The following is a 16498-nucleotide window of genomic DNA, read 5'->3' as shown; positions in this document are numbered from 1 at the left end:
GAAGGCCCCTACGGATAAAAAGGTTGAATCTTGCCTTAAATCGATATACTCTCTTTCAGGGGCTGTTGCTCGTCCGACCATGGCTATTGCATGAGTGGCTAAAGCAATAGAGAGCTGGGCTGACGCACTTGAAGACTCTTTTTCCTCAGATGCTTCCAGGGATCAGATGTCTTTCGTAGCTCACGTATGAGATGCAGCTTTTTATATGGGAGAAGCGTCATTGGATGCCAGTCTCCTAACTTCTAGAGTCTCAGCCACAGCAGTGTCTGCCTGCTGTACCCTCTGGCTACGCTCATGGAAGGCTGATGCAGATTCTAAGAAGGGCTTAGAAGTATTGTCCTACAATGGGGAAATCTTGGTTGACCCAGACCTTGACAAGTGTAACCACATTGGCGGCATCAAAAACTGCATTTCTGCCCTCAGCGTCTACAACTACAAAGCCTCGCTCTACATCTGTTAGGTCCTTTTGCCCTCAAGGAAAGCCTAAAGGTCAGTTCTTTCCTAGGCAGTTGGCTTCCACTAGGGACGCCAAGCCCAGGACCAAGCTGGCCTGGACCACCAGACGCCCTGCTTCAAAATCCAAAGACAAACCCTCAGCCTGATGGGACGGGCCTCCCCCTGGGGGACCCCAGAGTAGAAGGTCGACTTCTTCAGTTTGCCCAGTGCTGGTGTCACACCACCACGGACGCTTGGGTAAGAGAAGTAGTCTCTCACGGGTACGCCCTCTCAATTCTGAGACGGCCACCCCACCAAGTTTTCTACAAATCCAGAAAGCCATACAGTCCTTGCTGTAAGCAGGGGTAATTGTGCCAGTCCCACTATCTCAGCGAGGGACCGTTTATTATTCTACTCTCTTTCTGGTTCAGAAGCCGAATGTGTCTCATCGGCCTATCAACTTAAAAGTCCCTGAACAAATTCCTCAGGGTACCGAGGTTCAGGATGGAAACTCTACTCTCTACCATCCTAGCTATGGAGCCTGGGGACTTTATGTTATCTCTGGATATTCAGGATGCTTACCTACATGTACCTATAGCACCCTCTCATCGGCTGTAGGCCTACCTGGACAACCTCCTGCTCTTAGCAAGATCCCCTTAGGTGCTTCAATGCCATCTGCAGCTAACCATCGCTTTCCTTCAAAAGCACAGATGGTTAATCAACTGGAAAAAGTCCTCCCTGAATCTCTCACAAAGAATGGGTTCATCTGGGAGCTCTGCTGGATTCTCAGGATCAGAGAATCTTTCTGACATCAGACAAGATCTCCACAACTACGAGTGCACAGTTCCCTCATCAGTCGCTGAGTGTCAGTCCACTCAGCAATGCAGGTTCTGGGATCCATGGTATCCACCTTCGATATGGTGGAGTAAGCTCAGTTCCACTCCAGGCCTCTGCATAGGCAAATCCTCTATGGACCCTGAAGAAGAAAATTAGAGTTATGGTAAAAGTTACCTTTGTTAACTCTTTCTTCAAAGTCCATAGGGTCCACAGGGCACCCACCCTGACGTACCTGGCTTCACATTGGCTCTGTTTCTGGTCATTGGTTTCCTGTCTTCTACGTGAGAGTGTGATTCTTGTGTGTACCAGTCTTTCTTCTCTCCTCTCCTCCTTCGGCCTTTGGCTTGTCACGAACTGGGGGGGCGGGGTATAAGGAGAAGGACCGATGCATCCGGGTAGCTGAAAGCTTTAACTGCGTGGTGCCCGGTTCCTCAACTTCCACCTACACCCCAAGATCTCCCTGTGGACCCTATGGACTTCGAAGTAAGAGAGTTAACAAAGGTTAGTTTTGCCACAACTCTCATGTTCAAAATGACACATAATATTTTAGCAAATACGTTTTCAAAATAAAAAGGAATCAATCAGATTTACAAATTTACGAAGGAGCATCTCAGCCTTGAGCTTTTGTGGGAAATGGACCTGGAATATTGTTTTCCACTGTATTTTCTGCCTGCCTCTCTGGGCTGGCCCATGGCTTGCAGTCTCCTCCTTCTCATGTCCTTTGAAATGGCAAAAGCAGGTTTTGGCTGCCCTGTGTGGACGCAAGGTGACCCCCTGCTAAGTATATAGCTAATTTGCTGGGGGGAGGACGGGTGGTGCAGCTACACACAACTGCAATTAATTGTTGGAATGTTCTCATCACTACCTGCATAGGAAGCTTGGCTAGATTATCAATTTGTCAGGGAATGTGTAACACCATGATCTTCACATAGGGCAGTGTTGGCTAACCTTGACACTCCAGCTGTTGTGGAACTATATATCCCAGCATGCCCTGCCACAGTTTTAGCATGCCCTAATAGCAAAACTGTAGCAGTGCATGCTGGGTTATGTAGTTCCATAACAGCTGGAGTGTCAAGGTTAGCCAACACTGACATAGGGTTTTGAAGTATGGGCCAGGTCAGTAGATGGCTCATAAACTGTTATCTCGGTTTCGGGGGGGGTTTCCAGGCCGATGTTTCCAATACACAATTTTTGGGATCTGGGAATCTTCAGATCTAACAAAGGATGTTTTTTTTTTTTTTTCCCCAAACCAATTTTTATTTTTATTTTATATACTCATAAATGAAAACACACATGTACATGTATATCTATACAAACATACGGACATATTGCATGGATACATATACAGAACTGCAAACTGTACAAACAAATACAGTTCAAGAGCAACATCAAACAAAAACATCTTTGTAAGGTATAGCTAATCAAAAATAATTATTAAACATAAACACAGAAATAAAATATATAATTCAATTTGAACCATAATAATAGAAAACAAAAAAAATATATATATGTATAAAATTAAATAAAATAAAAACACATACACCCCCTCCCCCCGAATTCTGGTGCAGCCTTACCCTTCCATTAATCGAATATTCCTACATTGGAGAAGATGTCATTGTTCCTCTCAAGAGAAAAGGAAGCATATCCCCTAACCCGTAAATATGGAATCTGAAGACATAAATATATAGTGTCACTCTAAATTACGAAGTAGAGACCAATTCGTAGTCTCGAATAATCTCTTTATATGTGTTCTAACGTCTAGAGTCCAGGGAGTCGATATATATACCCCATTTAGCATAAAAGCGGACCACTCCCTTCTCAACACCAGGTATAGTTGCCCGTTTATCAATATAAAGTATTTGTAGTAAAATAGTTTTAACTGCTTGAAGAGATGGTGCTGTGGAAACTGTCCAATTACAGAGGATAGTTCTCTTCGCCACAATTTCCACTACCGTAAGAAAGGGCAACAATTCCATCTTACGACCCTGTAGGTCCCATTTCATAAAATTAGCACATAACATAGCTAATGGGTCCTTCATAAGATGTAAGGTGCATATCTTATTTAGAAATACCATAATCTTGTAAAAAAAAAATCCTAATTTTCCCACATTCCCACATATTATGGAAAAAAGTAGCTCGTGAGAATTTACATTTTGGGAAGCAGCCTGACTCCTCCTCCACAACATGCTTCCTCTGACTCTGGGACATATATGCCCTATGAATGGTCCTAATATGCACTTCCTGCCACATAGCTGAATGGAGAATTCTCAAAGTCTTCTCTGTATGCTTTACTAGAACAGTAGGGGAATCTACCTGTGGTATTTCTGAGGACCAATTTTGGATGCAACTCTCCCATAAAACCTCAGCTGTTGCAGGAAGCAAATAGGGATACAACAACCGTGTCTTGTAATAGCCAGTATTGGATAATTTAAATAAGGGCCGTAAAATATCGTGATCTTCCTCCCGTAGCATAGGAGGGGGTAAAGATTGTATAAAGTGACGAAGTTGTAAAAACATAAAAAAAATCTCTCTTAGTAAGAAGAAATTTAGACTTCAAATCCTGAAAAGAATACATTTGGCCCCCTGGATCAAACACATCGCGAATAAATAGTACAGTCAGGTGCATAAATATTGGGACATTGACAGAATTTTCTGGAGTTGATTCTAGGTGTGTCATTTGCATTTGGAATCAGTTGCTGTCGACTCTCAATATGAGATCCAAAGAGCTGTCCCTATCAGTGAAGCAAGCCATCATTAGGCTGAAAAATCAAAACAAACCCATCAGAGAGACAGCAAAAACATTAGGTGTGGCCAAATCAACTGTTTGGAACATTCTTAAAAAGAAAGAACGCACCGGAGAGCTCAGCAACACCAAAAGACCCGGAAGACCACGGAAAACAACTGTGGTGGATGACAGAAGAATTATTTCCCTGGTGAAATAATTCACAACAGTTGGCCAAATCAAGAACACTCTCCAGGAGGTAGGTGTATATGTGTCAAAGTCAACAACCAAGAGAAGACTTCACAAGAGTGAATATAGAGGGTTCACCACAAGATGTAAATCATTGGTGAGCCACAAAAACAGGAAGACCAGGTTAAAGTTTACCAAACAACATCTAAAAAAAGCCATTACTGTTCTGGAACAACATCCTATAGACACATGAGACAAAGATCAACTTGTACCAGAGTGATGGGAAGCGAAGAGTATGGAGAAGGAAAGGAACTGCTCATGATCCAAAACATACCACCTCATCAGTGAAGCATGGTGGTGGTAGTGTCATGGCATGGGCATGTATGGCTGCCAATGGAACTGGTTCCCTTGTATTTATTGATGATGTGACTGCTGACAAAAGCAGCAGAATGAATTCTGAAGTGCTTCGGGCAATATTATATGCTCATATTCAGTCAAATGCTTCAGAACTCATTGGACGGCGCTTCACAGTGCAGATGGACAATGACCCGAAGCATACTGCAAAAGCAACCAAAGAGTTTTTTAAAGCTAAAAAGTAGAATGTTATGCAATGGCCAAGTCAATCCCCTGACCTGAATCCGATTGAGCATGCATTTCACTTGATGAAGACAAAACTGAAGGGAAAATGCCCCAAGAACAAGCAGGAACTGAAGACATTTGCAGTAGAGGTCTGGCAGAGCATCACCAGGGATGAAACCCAGCGTCTGGTGATGTCTATGCGTTCCAGACTTCAGGCTGTAATTGCCTGCAAAGGATTTGCAACAAAGTATTAAAAAGTGAAAGTTAGATTTAGGATTGTTTAGTTTGTCCCATTACTTTTGGCCCCTTAAAAAGTGGGAGGCACATATAGAAACCGTTGTAATTCCTACACCGTTCACCTGATTTGGATGTAATTACCCTCAAATTAAATCTGAAAGTCTGCAGTTAAAGCACATCTTGTTGGTTTCATTTCAAAGCCACTGTGGTGGTGAATAGAGGCCAAAATATGAATATTCTGTCAATGTCCCAATATTTATGCACCTGACTCTATATTACTGCGCATGGTGGGAGATGTGATCTGGGAGTATGAATAGGGAGAAACTATTTCTTCCTCCAGGGGTTTATGGGTATATACCTCACAACCCGTCAACCAATTGAGTATATATCGAAAAATACTGCATTGGTGAATGCAGCGATATGCGGAACAGCTAGTCCACCATCACATTTCCCCAAATACATCTTAGATCTAGATATACGTAGTTTCCCACCCCTCCATAAAAACTTAAAAAATAGGCGAGTAATTTGAGTATTATCAAAACGGGTTAATCGTATTGGCAACATTTGAATAGGGTAGGCCAGTTTAGGGAATATGACAGATTTCAGCAGTGCAATTCTACCCAGGAGAGATAATGGGAGGTGTCACCAAATGTCCAGTAGTTTAGTTATGTCGGCTATCACTGGGGTGAAATTAACAGTATATAACTTAGAGATATTAGCCGGAATATAGATTCCAAAATACTTAATAGCCTGCTTAGCCAGTCGGAAATGATCCAAGCATGTAGCAGAAAGAGACAAAGACGGGGACTCTGAATCATGCATATAAAGGACCTCCGATTTATGTAGGTTAATCTTATACCCAGCAAAAGAACCGAATCGCGACAGCGATGCCAAAATAACAGGAACACAGTTTGGGAGATCTGACACAAACAAGAGCATGTCATCCGCAAAGAGACACATCTTCAACATTACTTTCCCAACAGAGATCCCTCTAAATCCCTCATGTTGGCGAAGAGCTATCGCAAGAGGCTCCAGGGCCAGTGCAAATAACAGGGGTGAGAGAGGACATCCCTGTCTGGTGCCTTTCTGAACCTCAAAAGGGGTAGACCTGGAACCATTAGTGGAAACCTACGTGAATGGGTCACAATACAAAGCTTGTAATACGGAGACAAACTCATCAGGAAATCCAAATCTCTTCAGCGTTTCAAACAGATGGTCCCAAGTGACAAGATCAAAAGCCTTTCGGCATCCACAGAAATTATAGCATGAGACCGAGGACCATCTGGGAAACCAAGAGCTTGTACGGTTGCCAGCACTTTCCGAATATTAACTACCGAATGCCGACCCATGATAAATCCGGTCTGGTCACTGGAAACAATAGTAGGCAAAATATGTTTCAAACGATCCGACAAGATCTTAGTTAACAATTTGTAGTCGACATCCAGCAGTGATATTGGGCGATATGACCCCGGATCCTCCGGATCTCGATTGGGTTTGGGCAGAACTCTGATAACTGCAGAATTAAAATATAAGGGTAATCTGTGTTCTTTCAAAATGGAATTAAAGACCGAACACTGGGGGTCATTCAGACCCGCTCGCGAGCAAAGGACGCTCGCAAGCGGGTCGATGTTGCCCCACTGCGCATGCGCACGACGGAGGGAGCTCCGTCGTGCGCATGCGCAAGACCCGGATAGCTACGGGCTCTCCGTCGCTCCGGGTCTTGCACCAAAGGGGGCGTGCCGTCGATGTTGATTGACAGCACGCCCCCTTTGGTGGGTGTGCCGGGGGCATGGCTGCCAGACGGAGGCGTTCCCATGGGAACGTCTACCGTCTGAAGCCGGCCCCACTGACATCAGTAATGATGTCAGTGGGAGTGATTTTGGCTCTGATAGATCCAAAATCACTCCTGGGCTTGCGGAAGCGAGACCCTACCGCAGGGTCTCGTCGCAAGCCCGATGGTCGCGATGGTCTTGACCATCGCGACCATCTTTTTGGCCGCTCGCATATGCTGTGGGTGGTCACCCACAGCTATGCGAGCGGCCAGGAGGCCGCTCCATTTTCAGGTAGGAGGGTACTGATTCAGAGCGAGCGCTCTGGTCAGAGCATTCAGCTCTGAATCAGGCCCACAGTGTGTCACTTGTTCTATTAGCTAATAATTTGTAGAATTCCCCGGAAAGACCATCCGGTCCCGGGGCCTTAAAAGGCTTCAATCCCACAATAGTTTTAAGAATTTCTTCCTTAGTAATAGGGGCAAGCAAAGACTCCATCTTGTTCTCCAGAAATACGAGGAGTGAAAATATATGTCCAAAAAGCAGCTTTTTGTAGTTAGTCTATAGGACCATGTGAGTAAAGAGAGGTGTAGAAGTCTCTAAAAGTTTCATTTATATCTTTCCCTTTATAAATTAGAGTACCGTCTGGCTTTTTCAAAGCAGAGACTACAGTGGAAGAATGTGTATTTCTCACTAAATTAGATAAAAGTCGACCCGATTTGTTACCATGTTTATAAAATTGAAAATTAGTAGAGCGGGTATGTCGAGTAGTCTGCTGCGTCAACACCTCTTCAAACTGAGTCTTTGCCTGCATATAAGCGATTCTATTACCAGGAGATGGGGAGGATTTAAAGTTTACATAGTCGTTAGTTAATCTCTCCTGGGATTGCAGATATAAAGCTGAAACATCTTTTCTAAATTTGGAAACGTAACAAATAATTTCTCCACGCAAAACAGACTTTGCCGTCTGCCAAAACAATAAAGGGTCAGAAATATTTTCCCAATCGATATGAACATACTCCTGCCACTTTGCTTCTATCATATTTCGAAATTTAATGGCGGAAGAAAGGTAAGATGCAAAGCGCCATTGGCGACAAGATCCCACATCTACTGATGTTGCAATAGTGCACCATACAAGTGCATGATCAGATAGACATATAGGGGCAATCTCTGTATCTAATACTTTAGAAAATAAAAATTTGGTTGGCAGAATATAGTCGATACGAGACAATGGGGCAGATGTATGAGGCTCTGGGAAGTGATAAAGTGGAGAGTGATAACCGACCAACCAATCAGCTCCCAACTATCATTTTTCAAACACAGCCTGTAACATGACAGTTAGGAGCTGAGTGGCTGGTCGTTTATCACTTTCCACTTTATCACTTTTCAGAGCTTCATAAATCTGCCCCAATGTACCATGTGCTGCTGACAGGCACGTGAAGTCCCTAGCAGTAGCATGATGCATCCTCCAACTATCCACTAAACCTAACTGAGAAATAAAAAATTGTAAACCTATTTTCGGAGGAGTAGGGGTCCATTTAGGGTTATGAGATTTGTCCATAGTAGGTAGTACTGTTAAATTGAAATCCCCACCTACCAATAACTGAGAATCAGTGAATGGGTACAGCCTTGCCAACAATCCCCGGAAGAAGATTTTAGAATAAACTGTGGGAACATAGATATTACAAGCACCAGCGTCTCAGATGCGTCCAACCCGGTCGACAGCCAAGCCACGCCCCCCCAAAGGATTTTGTTTTAAGTACTGATCCTGATGGTAGTGACTTCAAACTTAATCCCTACCAACGGGTTATAAGTAGTGAACTGGTTCCTGTAGACACGCTGACTGCCAATAGCGTAAAGGTAGACATAAAATACTGTACATCTAGGTCAAACACATAGAGGGGTATTCAATATGAACCGTTAACTTCACTGTCGAAGTTAACGTTTCATATTGGAGTTTTTACCTGCGTTAAAGTATGGTGCGCGCTCCCGCTTATTCAATATAAGATTAACAAAAACGGGAACCTCCGAAGTGTGATTTGCGTAAAGTTACAAATTTTTCTTTAAAAAAATTGTAGGACCCCCCTAAAGTTGTAAAATCATGGGGGATCACTATGGGTACCCCCGTTTTAGCCTTTAAATGAAAGTCGGGGATTTAAATAGCCGCAGCAGGTGTTTTTTCCCGACATTGAAGAAGTGTTGCAGAAGAGCACTTAGGTTATTTTTTTCGTTTTTTTAAGTGGTCCCATCAAATTTGGGGTACATGAAAATGGGTACTAGCATATTTTTAAGTCCCTAAAGTAAGTTTTTAAAAATCCTGCATTTGTGCACCTGCCGCTATAAATCTATTCTAGAATACACCTGCCGCTATAAATCTATTCTAGAATACACCTGCCGCATCCTTGCAGAATAGCCCTGAACCTATTTCCCTATTGTTAATCATTTTTTTCCCATTTTTTTTTTTTTCACCCCAATTTTTAAATACATTTTTTGGGGTGTCCCTATTTTTTTTAAAAAACTTTTTTTGACACAGTTCTTTTTTAAATGTCATTCCCAGGGGTGCAGGCTATTTTTTTTAAGCCTGCACCCCTAAACCCCAATTCTGCACTTTTTTTTCGACACCTATTCAATGGTGAAAAGTTATCCCCGTTTTTTATCACAGACTTTTCAAAACTGTGATAAGTCTCTGAAATTGAATGCGTTGTAAAAGTAAAACCTGCGATAATGACGTCATACCTCCGATATTAACGCAAAAACTGACTTATCGCTCCCATATTGAATAACCCTGATAATAGGTTACACATAGGTCAGTACATCACAGTTATTACATACACAGATCATAAAATATAATTTCTAGTGGAGAAGGGGGGGCAATGACAGACATGTGGGGGGGCAATGACAGAGACATGGAGGAAGGGGGGCAATGACGGACACATTGAGGAGAGGGTTAATGCCAAACAGATGGAGGGGGGGGTGCTGACAGACACATTGAGGAGGGGACAAAGACCGACACATGGAGGGGGGGGGTTCAATGACAGACACATGGATGGGACAGTGAGTGTGGTATAAACTGCAATAGGGAAATGTCTGTTGTATATTGATATATAGCTTGTCATTATATTTAGGATGTCTCATGTTTTTTTATGTCATACACTTTTACCAAAATTACATTTCCATGTTTTTATCAAATTGCTTATTCCTTTACTTATGTTTTAGACTGACAGACTTTTGGTAATACTCCTAATTTTTGATCCTACGGGCCGGATTCAATTAGACGTGAAAAGCCGTAATCCAGGGAAAAAGTTTTGCCTATTGCCGCATTTCGCCTGTTCGCGTCTTATCTCCGTATTCAATTCCAGGACGTTTTCGCCTAAGCGGAAACTCAATGCACTGAAACAGGCGGAAAAGTTTCACCAATGAACGCCAGGTGGAAAAAAGTGCAAAATCTCTATTTTGGGGTGCAAATGTGTGAATTTGATTCAGAATCCTCTGGATCCCCCCAAAAGACAAATCAGCCAAAAAAGTAAAAAAAAAATTACCTCAGAACACCCCAAAAAAACCTGTAATTTTTGGGGCAAAAATGAAAAAAGTGGGTGGGGGACAAGGGAAAACTAGCAAAATAGGTTTCTTGGGGGGCTGTATGGGTGGGACAGGTTTTTTTTAGGAGTGCAGGTGCATGCAAGTGGATTTTTCACTTTATTTTTTACAAGTGCACTGTAGAGACTCCAAATTATGCTAGCACCCATTTTCGAGTAGCCCAAATTTGACTGGACTATTTATTTTCACCAAAAAATACAGCTCTATATCATTCTTCACCACTTTTACAAATCTGCTCCTAGAAAGCTTTTAACACAACTTAAGGACACAAAGTACTTTTATAAGGGCTAATAGTACACATCTGTAATGATTTCCAGTGTCGGTGCGTCTTATTTTGGAGTATAGACTGTTTCCCCCAATCTATTCAGTACTTTCCACCTGTTATGCATTCGCCAATTTGCGTTTTTACCTGTTCTGCAATTGAATAGGGCGAAACGCGGGGACACGCATGCTGCGAATTCGCCTCCCATACAGGCGAATGCGGCAACAAGCGAAAAGTCCGGGACTTTTTGTGGCTAATTTGAATACGGGCCTATATGGGTAACACAGAATTTACAACTAGGATTTGCATCTCCACCTGGAGAACTTTATGTAGTGCTGCTCATTTAGCTCTGCTTTGCCTGTACTGTGCGTTTGAGGGCAGTATCTGGGTTGCTGATGTGTTTGGACAGTGTCGCCTGTGTAGTGTGTACCCACCTAAGGCCTCATTAACAATATATTGGACAATCATCTTAAAGTGTGTAGGCCCAATCCATCATGTAAATGCTGCTTAGGTCACATTGTGCCATCAGATTTGCTGCACGTCTGATCGGAAGATGCGATGTACGATATTGTGTGAACAGTAGTGTGTGCTTGGGTTAAGCCATTAATACCACTTTTAGACAGAAACCCTGGCTTTAACCCGGCTTGGAACCAGGACACTGATTTCGGGTTGAAGCTGGGGTTTCAGTACTTACCCCCCTTACACACCGACGAATGTAATCTCCAAGCACCCTCTGTGCCCTCTAATTAGCTCCTTTTAGGCATGACTTGGGTCATTCCTTTCACACAGGAGGCTACCTGGGTCAGACCCGGGAATATTCCTGGAAGCGACCCAAATTTACTCTTTCACACAGAAACAGGCTCCGGGTTTATCTGGGAAATTACTGGGTCATTTTCTCTGTCTGAAAGGGGTATAAATTAGCTAAATTGCGATCAATGGCCACAATCTCAGGCACGTTTTTTTTATTCCGTGTGTTTAATCTGATTTCTGCTTGTGACCTCAGAAGGCACACGCAGAAATCAGCAAAGGCGGCTGTGCTGTATTTGCTGGTTATGGCAACGCCCACAGCGGAAGAGGCTCCAATGGGGCTGTGCAAGCAAAGCGAGTTCCCCCCCATAGAATGAACTTACTCAATGCAGAAATAAAATATCTATTTCCAAATACAGTATGTATTTTATTTCCAGCAGATGGATGCAAAAACTGGAATACCTCGGAGGGACATCTACTTTTGTCTTCAGATTTTAAAATAGAAGATGATAACATCGTACAAGATTCTCCAGGAGAGAACCCTATTACACTAAATATACATCCAGTGTGTGAAGATACGTCATCTGGTCCCTGTAATCAAAAAGAAGGTTCTGCTGATAATTTAGATGTTACACATAGAACAGTCCCTACAAGTGCTAAAATGTTTCCCTGTTCTGTGTGTGGGAAATGTTTCTCAGGTCGTTCAATATTTGTTAGACATCAGAGAACTCACACAGGTGATAAACCATTTCAGTGCTTTAATTGTGGGAAATGTTTTACACAGAAATCAGGTCTTATTAAACATCAGAGTACTCACACAGGTGCGAAGCCATTTACATGTACTCAATGTGGAAAATGTTTTACACAGAAATCAAGTCTTGTTACACATCAGAGAAGTCACACAGGTGAGAGGCCATTTTTGTGTTTTGAGTGTGGGAAATCTTTTATACAAAAAATAGATCTTGTTACACATCAGAGAAGTCACACGGGTGAGCGACCATTTTTTTGTTCTGAGTGTGGGAAATGTTTTGCACAGAAATCAGATCTTGTTAAACATCAGAGAACTCACACAGGTGAGAAGCCATTTACATGCTCTGAGTGTGGGAATTGTTTTACACAGAAAACAGGTCTTGTTGCACATTATAGAATTCATACAGGTGATAAACCATTTCAGTGCCTTGATTGTGGGAAATGTTTTACACATAAATCAGGTCTTGTTAAACATCAGAGAAGTCACACAGGTGAGAAGCCATATTCATGTTCTGAGTGTGGGAAATGTTTTACTCAGAAAATAAATCTAGATAAACATCAGAGAAGTCACAGAGGTGAGAAGCCATTTTCATGTACTCAATGCGGGAAATGTTTTACTCAGAAATCAAGTCTTGTTACACATCAGAAAAGTCACACAGGTGAGAAACCATTTTCATGCTCTGAGTGTGGGAAAAGATTTGCAGAGAAATCAGATCTTGTCAGACATCAGAGAACTCACACAGGTGAAAAGCCATTTCCATGTTCCGAGTGTGGGAAATGTTTTACACATAAATCATGTCTTGTTATTCATCAGAGAACTCACACAGGTGAGAAGCCGTTTCCATGCTCTGAGTGTGGGAAATGTTTTGCAGAGAGATCAGATCTTGTCAGACATCAGAGGACTCACACAGGTGAGAAACCATTTCCATGTTCTGAGTGTGGAAAATGTTTTGCAGAGAAATCAACTCTTGTTACACATCAGAGAAGTCACACAGGTGAGAAGCCGTTTCCATGCTCTGAGTGTGGGAAAAGATTTACAGAGAAATCAGATCTTATCAGACATCAGAGAATTCACACAGGTGAGAAGCCGTTTCCTTGTTCTGAGTGTGGAAAATGTTTTACAAATAAATCCCATCTTGTTGATCATCAGAGAAGTCACACAGGGGAGAAGCCGTTTCAGTGTTCTGAGTGTAAAAAATGTTTTACACATAAACCAGCTCTTGTTTTACATAAAAAAATTCACACAGGAAATAAGAAAACATTACTATGAGGTGATAGACAAAATAGGGTTGCAGTAATAATCTAAATATAGGAAAAGTTGTTGATATTATTAATGTAAATTACAAATTGGTGTAAACATGTCAATACAATCTGTAAATATATCACTGATTTATGGAGGGCCTTTTAAATCTTTACTGACATAGTATATTATCATGTTATAATTGGAACATGTTTCATCAACATAAGACTGATACATACAGTAGTTTCCTTCTCTTAGACATAACATAACTCTGCACAGTAATAAGATCATGTTGTTATAAAGAGTCCTAACGAATATATAATAAAAGTATTGGCTGAAGATACACCATGAGTAAAACATTAAGGCCGCTCCAATGATGTTGATTTTGTTATTGCATATCCAGGTTAGAAATATGTTAGATGGGTAAGCTGACGTTAGGTGCTCGTAGTCATGTTGCATGCAGAAGATATAGACTTTAGTGACTTTGATAAGAGACAAATCTGTATGGCCAGATGACTGGGTCAGAGCATTTTCCAAAATGGCAAGGATTGTGAGGTGCTCAAGGTCAGCATTGGTGAGCACCTTCTGACAGTGATCCAAGCAGTAAGCACTCCACCAAATTATTGATGCGTAAGTTGAATAAAGGTTATTCTGTCTGGTATCATCCAACAGAAGGACTACTGTGGAACAAATAGCAGAACATTTTGATGATTAAAGTAATGGGGTTCAACACCCAGTTCATAGAACCCTGCTGCGTATTGGGGTGGTGCAGCCCTGGTCAGCGTGTTCATACCCGTTTCCAAAAATGTGCAAGTAAGCATTAGAAAAGGACTTTGGATGGGACGGATGTGGGGTGCCGGCAATCGGGATCGCGGCTGTCAGAATCCTGACTCCGGCATCCCGACGGGATTAGGATACCAACACCTTTCGGTAGGTATCCTAACCCTCCCCGGTGCCTGAAGCTAACCTCCCCCCTGGTGCCTGAAGCTAACCTCCCCCTCCCTGCAAACTAAATCTAACCCTCCCCCTAACCCTGCTACTTTACCTTCGGGATTCTGGCAGTCGGGATGCTGGCGCCAGGATTCTGAGCACCCGCATCCCTGCGGTCGAGTTATTGACCGTATCACCTTTGGATTATTGGAAGAATGTTGTTTGGGCCAATGAATTCCACTTTTGTTGCACCATATGGAGAGCCAGCTATGTGTGCACCATTTACCTTGGGAAGAGATGGCACCAGGATGCATTGTGGTGTGATGAGAGAAAAGCCGATGATGAGAGAGGGATGCTTTGGCTAATGTTCTGTTGGGAAACTCTTGGTACATTCATTCATGTGCACTTAAATGGATGGATGCAGCTTGAATTGGTCACCCCACTAGATCAAGGGGATCTTCTCTTGGCTCTCCTTACAAATGCGGGATTGAAATTCACTCCTTTACAGTTTTTGTTGGCTCGTATCTCGCTCTCACGTTGTCCACCTCTACAACAACAGGCCCAAAGAGTGGCTTGCTGGGGAAATTTTTTTGGGGGAAACTGATTCACGTTCTCCGCTTTGGGGTAATTTAGCTTTTTCAGAACTTCGGTGGTTGAAGGGACCCTCGGCGGTCAAATGGGGTGGTTGCTATTGGTCAGTTGTATCTAGATGGGGTTCTTACTTTTTTTGCGCATTTGTCCTCTACGTATGGGCTCCCGGACCATTTTTTTCTACAGATACCTTCGACTCTGACATGCTCTCTGTGCACAATGGAGGCGGGTGGTTCCTGTTTTTTCTGAGGCTGTAGTGCGTTGGCTGGTATGTTCTTTACCCTCTAGAAAAATCTGTCTCCATGGCTTACCCTCACTCTTAACTTCAGGTAGTGTAGAGGGATTGACTAACTTTAGAACTCATTGGGATCATAATCTGGCTACTTTGTCTGATGATGACTGGAAAGCTCTTATAGGTTCTCCTCGGGATGCCATGGTTTATGCCAGGTTTCAGCAAATACAGTTATATATTTTGCACAGGGTCTACTGGACTCCGCTTAAGCTTTTCCAGTTTGGTGGGTCTACTGTGGACACCTGCCCTAAGTGTGCAGCTCCCTCTGCTGATTTCTGGCATCTCCTTTGGTCCTGCCTTCGAGTTGCTCTGTTTTAGAGTGGTTGATTGTGTACGGAACACTGGTGTCCATGTTCCTTTATTGAACCCACGTATCTGTTTACTTGGTCTGGATTTAGATGAGTCCCTTTCTATTCCTCTCAGATTATATGTCAATCTTTTAACATTAGCTTGGGTGTGTATTGCCCGCACGTGGATGGCCACTGATTCTCCCACCTTTTCATCCTGGGTGGTTCTAGTCAATCTGACAATATCCCATGAACGTTCTATGTAGCAAAAACAAAACTCTCCAAGTAAATTTGATAAGGTCTGGTCCTTGTGACAGGACTCCTGTTTATGCTCTTCTTGACCGTTAATAATCATGGTCCTTTTATTTTTGTGTCTCCGCCAGCCGATATACACTTTGTGATTGATGTCGTTAATGTTAATTGTATGCATTCGGTTTTCAAAATGTCCTAAATTGTGTTCTTCAAATGTAATACTAGATTCTGTGGTAGAATGTCAGTTGATCTACTAATGTCCTAACTCTGATATTCTGTTACGATACAATGTTCGTATACTTTATTGTATATGTATTTTTTTTCCTTTTTATCAACTGTTAAAAGAAATGTAATAAAAATTCTTGATTTAACAATACGATGCAGCCCAACACATCATTGCTGACCAAATAGATCCTTCCATGGCAACCGTATTCTCTCCTTGAAGTGGCTTGCACAGATTGTTGGAGAATGGTTTGAGGAACATTATGAAGAGTTCAAAGTGTCCATGCCCCCAAATTCACCAGATCTCAATACATTTGAGCGCCTTTGGTATGGGTTGGAACAACATCCCCACTCCTCAACAGCTCAACATCATAACTTACAGGAGTTAAAGTATGTTAGTAACACCCTGGTACCAGATCCTGCAAGACACCTTCAGAGGTCTTGTAGAGTCCATGCCTTGGTGGGTCAGAGCTGTCTAGGCGGGACATAGAGGAGCAACAGTATATTAGGTTGTCATCAGTGTATATTATGTTGCATCTACAGGGGGTGCAAAGCTGTGC

The 16498-nt window shown here is 42.5% G+C and overlaps 1 protein-coding gene across 1 annotated transcript in view; it reads left to right on the top strand.

The window, feature by feature from the left end:
- LOC148508083 (uncharacterized) overlaps positions 1-13395 on the top strand; it is a 98539-nt gene extending 85144 nt beyond the window's left edge. The window contains 2 exon segments of the mRNA XM_088445073.1: positions 11812-13281; positions 13284-13395. Of these exon segments, the coding sequence (XP_088301199.1) occupies positions 11812-13281; positions 13284-13312 (1499 nt within the window). The 3' untranslated portion in view covers positions 13313-13395.
- The last annotated feature ends 3103 nt before the right edge of the window (positions 13396-16498 follow it).

Source organism: Taudactylus pleione, unplaced genomic scaffold (genome assembly GCF_031769625.1).
Source record: "Taudactylus pleione unplaced genomic scaffold, aTauple2 ptg000377l, whole genome shotgun sequence".
Taxonomy (NCBI): Eukaryota; Metazoa; Chordata; class Amphibia; order Anura; family Myobatrachidae; genus Taudactylus; species Taudactylus pleione.
The sequence above is the reverse complement of the archived record's forward strand: the minus strand, read 5'-3'. Positions and strand labels throughout refer to the sequence as shown.